Below are 7887 nucleotides of genomic sequence, written 5' to 3' on the forward strand. Positions count from 1 at the left end.
TTGGGGGATCTCTCTCTCTCTCTCTCTCTCTCTCTCTTCTCTCTCTCTCTCTCTCTCTCTCTCTCTCTCTCTCTCTCTCTCTCTATATATATATATATATATATATATATATATATATATATATATATATATTTATTTATTTATATATATGAATTTATGCTGTGTCTATGTGGACCATGTGGGCATATGTGGGTATTAAGCTATGTGGATACGTTTGGATATGTGTGTGTGTGTGTCTGTAACACACACACACACATATATATATATATATATATATATATATATATATATATATAGAAAGAGAGAGAGAGAATTTTAAAGGTAAAATATCACAGTCAGAGAGAGAGAGAGAGAGAGAGAGAGAGAGAGAGCACAAATTAAAGAGAGAGAGAGAGACTTACAGTCAGAGACAGAGAGAGAGAGAGAGAACACAAATTAAAGAGAGAGAGAGAGAGAGAGAGACTTACAGCCAGAGACAGAGAGAGAGAGAACACAAATTAAAGAGAGAGAGAGAGAGAGAGAGACTTACAGACAGAGGTAGAGAGAGAAAGAGAATCTTATACGTAATTTAGTAAAGAAAGAGAGAAAGAGAACTTGACACAAATTAAAGAGAGAGAGAGACATACAGAGAGAGAGAGAGAGAGAGGAACGGGGAGAGTTCTTATACGTAATTCAATAGAGAGAGAGAGAGACGGTGAATCTTATACGTAATTCAGTAGAGAGAGAGAGAGAGAGAAAGTTCTGTACACAATCTAACGGAGAGAGAGAGAGAGGGGGGGGAGAGGAAGATATATTGAGAGAGAATTTTAAAGGTAATATCATATAGTGAGTGAGAGAGAGAGAAAGAGAATCTTATACGTAATTCAGTAGAGAGAGAGAGAGAGAGAGAGAGAAAGTTATGTACACATCTAACGGAGAGAGAGAGAGGGGGGGAGAGGAAGATATATTGAGAAAGAGAGAGAGAATCTTATGAGTAATTTAGTAGAGAGAGAGAAAGAGAGTTCTATACGCAATCTAACGGAGGGAGAGAGAGGGAAAGAAAGATATATTGAGAAAGAGAGAGAGAGAGAGAGAATAAGAGAACCTAATACGTAAGTCAGTAGAGAGAGAGAGAGTGAAAGAGCTTAGTCACCATCATCACAATCAGTAACACGAACCAATTCACATTAAAATCTTAAAAAAAAAAAAAAAAATGAAAAGAATTGGTGAAAAAAATTCAAGGTTGGAACAATATAATTGACGGGGGGAAAAAAGTGACTTAAAAACTAGTTCTTACGGAAGGTGCTCGTTTTTGCCCTATAACTTTTGCCCTCCTGCGTACGTGCTCGTGTCCGTGTGTCCGTGGGACCTTGGTAAAGGCATAGACATATTTTTCATAGGTCTTATACCCAAGGACATTAGGTATATGTTGTTTTTTTTCAGTAATATAAATAGACTGGAGTTCCTTAGGAAACTTTTTGGAACCCTGTTTCTTTCTTAATTCATTTTATAGTTTTTTGATATATTTATTTTGATTTTTATGCTTTTGGATTATTTCTTGTGTTTTAATACATATTTTTTCATTTTTTTCTCAATATAAATAAAGTGGGGTTCCTTAGGAAACTTTTTGGAACCCTGTTTCTTTCTTAATTCATTTTATAATTTTTTAATATATTTATTTTGATTTTTATGCTTTTTGATTATTTCTTTTTGTTTTTTATATATTTTTTCAATTTTTTCTCAATATAGATACAGTGGAGTTCCTTAGGAAACTTTCTTGGGAGCCTCTGCGTTTCTTTCTTAATTCATTTTATAATTTTTCAGTATATTTATTTTGATTTTTTAATTTATTTTTTTATGCTTTTTGATTACTTCTTATGTTTTTTCAATTTTTATTTTCTTTTTTCAGTAATATAAATAGAGTGGAGTTCCTTAGGGGACTTTTTGGGAGCCTCTCTATTTTTTTCCTAATTCATTTTATAATTTTTTAATATATTTTTTTATTTTTATGCTTTTTGATTATTTCTTCTGTTTTAACATGTATTTTTTTTTTTCATTTTTTCTCAATATAGATAGAGTGGAGTTCCTTAGGAAACTTATTGGGAGCCTCTGCGTTTCTTTCTTAATTCATTTTATAATATTTTAATATATTTATTTTAATTTTTTCTATTCATTTTTTTTTAGTTTTTTATGCTTTTTGATTATTTCTTTTGTTTTAATATAGTTTTTAATTTTTCTCTCAATATAAGTAGAGTGGGGTTCCTTAGGAAACTTTTTGGGACCCTGTTTCATTCTTAATTCATTTTATAATTTTTCAGTATATTTATTTTGATTTTTTAATTTACTTTTTTGTTTTTTATGCTTTTTGATTACTTCTTCTTTTGTTGTTTTAATTTTTATTTAATTTTTTTCAGTAATATAAATAGAGTGGAGTTCCTTAGGAAACTTTCTGGGAGCCTCTCTATTTCTTTCTTAATTCATTTTGTAATTTTTTAATATATTTTTTTATTTTTATGCTTTTTGATTATTTCTTTTGTTTTAATGTATATTTTTTTCATTTTTTCTCAATATAGATAGAGTGGAATTCCTTAGGAAACTTTTTGGGACCCTGTTTCTTTCTTAATTCATTTTATAATTTTTTAATATATCTATCTTGATTTTTTATTTTATTTCTTGTTTTTTATGCTTTTTGATTACTTCTTCTTTTGTTGTTTTAATTTTTATTTAATTTTTTTCAGTAATATAAATAGAGTGGAGTTCCTTAGGAAACTTTCTGGGAGCCTCTCTATTTCGTTCTTAATTCATTTTGTAATTTTTTAATATATTTATTTTGACTTTTTAATTTATTTTTTTATGCTTTTTGATTATTTCTTCTTTTATTTTTCAATTTTTATTTAATTTTTTCAGTAATATAGATAGAGTGGAGTTCCTTAGGAAACTTTCTGGGAGCCTCTCTATTTCTTTCTTAATTCATTTTGTAATTTTTTAATATATTTTTTTATTTTTATGCTTTTTGATTATTTCTTTTGTTTTAATATATATTTTTTCCATTTTTTCTCAATATAAATAGAGTGGAGTTCCTTAGGAGATTTTTTGGAACCCTCACTCTTTCTTTTTTCATTCATTTTATAATTTTTTAATATATTTTTTTGCTTTTTTTTCAGAGGTGTCATAACCAAGGACATTTGGTATATGTGGCTCTTTTCAGTAATATAGAGAGAGTGGGGTTCCTTAGGAGACTGTTTGGGACCCACTCTGTTTTTATTTTTTATTTTTTTCATAATTTTTTAATATATTTATTTGGTTTTTATGCATTTTGATTAATTCTTCTCTTGGTTTTTTTTTTATTTAATACATGTATTATTAGAATGGCGTTCCCTTGGGGAACATACTGGAACCCTTTGTGTTTATTTTTGAAAATTTATTTTTATCTTGTCAACTTATTCGTTTTCTTTGTTTTTTTAAATTTATTCTCTGTTTTTATACTAATTCAGTATATCTTTTCGTGAGTTTGTTTATCAAAATTTGGTGTGCACTTGTGAAGTGATTTTTTGGCAGTGGAACTAGTTATTTCTCCCCCTCTCTCTCTCTCTCTCTCTCTTTAGAAAGATAGAGAGAGAGAGAGTGCCTTATCTTTTTTCAATTATTTTCCAACCTTGATTTTTTTTATAGAATTTTTTATACTCCTTGTTTCAATTTGTTAAGAGTATGTGATGATGACTAAGCTCTCTCTCTCTCTCTCTCTCTCTCTCTCTCTCTCTCTCTCTCTCTCTCTCTCTCTCTCTCTCTCAGGCGTTACAGACAGACACACACGCATATTCATACACATAGATATGTATAACTATATATGTATGTTTATATATGTATGTATATATGTATATATATACATAATAATATAATATATCTCTTCTTCTTCTCCTCCTTCTTCTTCTTCTTCAATTTGCAGAGGATGTGGAGAGAGGCGACATTAGCGGCTACCATAGTCACCCTACTGGCCATAGGAACTCGGCCAATCGGAGCGAGACCCCAGGGAAGCAGCGGCAAAAGCGGCCTACCGATCGCAGACCTCATCCCCGCAGATGGCTCCAAGCCCCAGCCGGAGAAGGGAGGAGGCGAACCCGTCAAGCTCCACGACCTGACCAGCGGGTCCCTGGGGACGCTGGGCTCCCGAAGGACCGGCAACCCTGTCGACGATACCGAGGTCAAAGTGGATTCGCCTGCGGGCGACGTCCAGCTCAAGATCCCCGGCGGCGGCGTTCCTCCTTCAGGAGGAGGAGGCAAAGCGATCGACGGGGCTCCTCGGGATGACGTCCAGTTCACCTTTCCGGGTTCCTCCGCCCTTGGGAATTTCCCCGGGGGAGCCGATTCGGGAGTGAGTCTTCCCTCCTTACCTGGCGCCGAGGGACGAGACCCATCCTACGATTACAAGCCCCCTGGTTCTGCTGCAACAGGGGCCTCTCCGTCCAAGCTGGGCGGAGCCGGAGACTTCGATCAGTTCGGAGGAGGTTCCCTGGGTCAGTTCGGAGCCGGTGGAGCTTCCGAGAACTTTGGAGGAAGCGGCTCCACGTCCTTCGGCAGCGGCGGTAGCGACTTCGGGCAGTTCGGAGGAAGTTCCTCCGGCGACAGTTTCGGTTCTTCTTCTTCTTCTTCTCAGTTTGGAGGAGGAGGAGGAGGCGCAGGCTCCAGCCAGTTTGGAGGAGGGAGTGGCCTAGACCAATTTGGAGGCAGTTCTTCATCATCTTTTGGAGCAGGCGGCTCCGGCCAGTTTGGTTCAAGTGGCTCAGACCCATTTGGAGGAAGTTCTTCTTCACAGCTTGGAGCAAGTGGCTCAGGCCTAGACCAATTTGGAAGCAGTTCTTCATCATCATTTGGAGCTAGTGGATCAAGCCAACTTGGAGCAGGTGGCTCAGACCCATTTGGAGCTAGTGGATCAAGCCAATTTGGAGCAGGTGGAGCTAGTGGATCAAGCCAACTTGGAGCAGGTGGCTCAGACTCATTTGGAGCTAGTGGATCAAGCCAATTTGGAGCAGGTGGCTCAGACCCATTTGGAGCTAGTGGATCAAGCCAATTTGGAGCAGGTGGCTCAGACCCATTTGGAGCTAGTGGATCAAGCCAATTTGGAGCAGGTGGAGCTAGTGGATCAAGCCAACTTGGAGCAGGTGGCTCAGACCCATTTGGAGCTGGTGGATCAACCCAGCTCGGAGCAGGTGGCTCAGACCCGTTTGGAGCAAGTGGCTCAGCAGGCCAGTTTGGAGGTAGTGGGTCGGGTCAGTTCGGAGCAGGCGGCCCAGACCAGTTTGGAGCAGGTGGCTCAAGCCAGTTTGGAGGAAGTGGATCAGGTCAGTTTGGAGCAAGTGGATCAGACCAGTTCGGAGCAGGCGGCTCAAGCCAGTTTGGAGGTAGTGGTTCAGACCAATTTGGAGCAGGCAGCTCAAGCCAGTTTGGAGGTAGTGGTTCAGACCAATTTGGAGCAGGCGGCTCAAGCCAGTTTGGAGGTAGTGGTTCAGACCAATTCGGAGCAAGCGGCTCAATCCAGTTTGGAGGTAGTGGTTCAGACCAATTCGGAGCAGGCGGCTCAATCCAGTTTGGAGGAAGTGGATCAGGTCAGTTTGGAGGTAGTGGCTCAGGCCAGTTTGGAGGGAGCCCTTCAACTCAGCTCGGAGGAGACAAGCCCTCCAAGACGCCAGACCTCCCCTTGCCTTCGTCTCCGGGCTTAGACGCCAAGCTCCCGGACACTCCGGACCGGAACCTGGGGGACGGAAACCAGAAGGTCTTCAACAACAGACACAGCCACGTCGACCTATTGTCCCACTTCCTGCCGGGACACAAGAACCGACAGCAGCACTCGGGCCACGGAGGAGGAGGAGGAGGAGGAGCTGCCTCTAACCCCATCGGAGACATCCTGGCCCTCGGAGCCAATCCCATCAAGAAGATCTTCAACGTGCTCACCCTGGGGGCCTTCGACAACAACCAACAGCAGCAGCAGTCGAATCCCCTGAGGGACCTGCTCTCCCGCCTCACGCTGGGACTCCTCGGAGGAGGGCAGCAGGGCGGAGTCGCTGGACTGGATCTCAGCGCCATAGGCCTCGGTGAAGAGGCCATCGGGGAGCTGGTCCAGGTGGCCTCTTCGGGCCTGGACGACCTGGCGAGGGAGACCTCCGCGGGCATACGGCTCGCCCAGGACGAAGTGAGGTTCCAGGCCGGCGAGAAGGTCCGGCAGTTCATCAACAGCCTTCAGCAGACCGGCCGCACCGCAGGGATCATCGGCCAGAACACCTACAGGTCCCTCCTCCAGAAGAAAGATGCCCTGGCCAAGCTGCTTGTGGGCGTCGTCACCAACCTGGGACGGTACGTCAACACTTCGGTGGGCGACACCTTCGAGAAGGTGGGAGATACCGCCAACATCGTGGGCAAGTTCATCAACGACTTGAAGGTAGGGCTCCTCAACTCCCTCATCTCCAAGGGCGAGAACGTCAGGGAGCTGGTGAGCGGGACCCTGGGCTCGGTCGGCACGGCGGTGAAGGACTTCACTTCGGCCGCGCAGTCGGCGGCCGAGGACAATATCAAGGCGATCACGGGGCTGACGGACAAGAAGCTCAGCTAGGAGGATGCGCTACGCCTCCGCTGACGAAAGGACAGGACTGCGCTTGCGTGCCTAGGAGGTCGAGTGGACGTACCCTGGCTCCCGACGTTCCCTCCGGGCATTCCCCTGGCCCTGTGTGAGGAACCGCTGCCCTCGTTCCTACCTGAACCTCACGACTTTCGAGGGCGATACCTCTGGAGGCTGTTAGGTCTTGTTGCAGATGCAATTAGGCAATTAGGCCCACCTCCAGAGGCAAAGTTACCTCCGGGCATGCGTACGTCCAACCGACCTCACGCCGGTGGTAGAACGGGCTTCATTTTTTTGGGGGGTGGGTATTTGGGGCATCCTATCTACTTTAGATATTAGAAGTAGTGGCATTTATCTTAATGTGTCTAGTCGAGCATAGCCAGTAAGTCTATTTTTTTCCCCTCTGACCTACCTATTTTGGAATAATATATATAAAAATATATATAAAAATATTGTTGTTTTTATTCATTTCGAATCCTTTTTTTTTTTACACCTTGTGGTTTGAACGTATGATCTACATTCTACAGGCAATAAATCCATGTTTTGTTCCATAAATCTCTCTGGTCATGACCGAAAAACGAGGGGCAAATCTGCGGACATATTCAAGGACACATCTTCTGCAGACAAATTCCAGGACACATCTTCTGTAGACAAATTCCAGGACACATCTCCTGCAGACAAATTCCAGGACACATCTTCTGTAGACAAATTCCAGGACGCATCTTCTGCAGACAGATTCCAGGACACATCTTCTGCAGACATATTGCAAAACACATCTTCTGCAGACAAATTCCAGGACACATCTTCCGCAGACATTCCAAACGCAGATTCCAGCTACCTTGTCTTGGTTGCTCCCTGAAGTTCCAGAATCAGCCATACCCTTTCCATGTAACTGAGCCTTGAGATCTATAAGAAGAGATGACAGTTTTTTTAACTGAATTGAGTACAGAATTTAGGCCAAAGGACCCACATGAAACATATGCCAGCTTCCAGAATGATTCCCTCAAATGCACAGCCTCTCAGACTTTTTCCACTGCAGCCATATATGCACAGACAAAATGGAAGACACACCTGGCTGAATTCCTGTTGGTTGTGCCATATAATGTTGTAAGCTAGATCTGCAGTTATAATTGTATATATGGTTGGTTCTGTAACAGAACATTCCTCTGTCTTCCTCAGAGGGCAGGTTAGGTCAGATTGGACACACACACACATTGGCTCAGTTGCTCCATGGCCAAATCATGTCTTCCTCAAGCCAATCAATAGTTCGGAATTAAGTATATAATAAAATCCATACG

At 41.9% G+C, this 7887-nt stretch overlaps 1 protein-coding gene across 7 annotated transcripts in view; it reads left to right on the forward strand.

Moving 5' to 3' along the window:
• Nucleotides 1-7039, forward strand: part of LOC136838310 (spidroin-1-like) — a 19007-nt gene extending 11968 nt beyond the window's left edge. For 4 of the 7 annotated variants that reach the window (XM_067103188.1, XM_067103187.1, XM_067103186.1 and 1 more), the window contains exon 2: nt 3926-7039. In XM_067103188.1, coding sequence (XP_066959289.1) covers nt 3929-6583 — 2655 coding nt within the window. In that variant the 5' untranslated portion in view covers nt 3926-3928 and the 3' untranslated portion in view covers nt 6584-7039. The remainder of the gene's footprint in view (nt 1-3925) is intronic. The other 3 variants (XM_067103190.1, XM_067103189.1, XM_067103191.1) reach the window with 2 other exon arrangements.
• The last annotated feature ends 848 nt before the right edge of the window (nt 7040-7887 follow it).

Source organism: Macrobrachium rosenbergii, unplaced genomic scaffold (assembly GCF_040412425.1).
Source record: "Macrobrachium rosenbergii isolate ZJJX-2024 unplaced genomic scaffold, ASM4041242v1 60, whole genome shotgun sequence".
Taxonomy (NCBI): Eukaryota; Metazoa; Arthropoda; class Malacostraca; order Decapoda; family Palaemonidae; genus Macrobrachium; species Macrobrachium rosenbergii.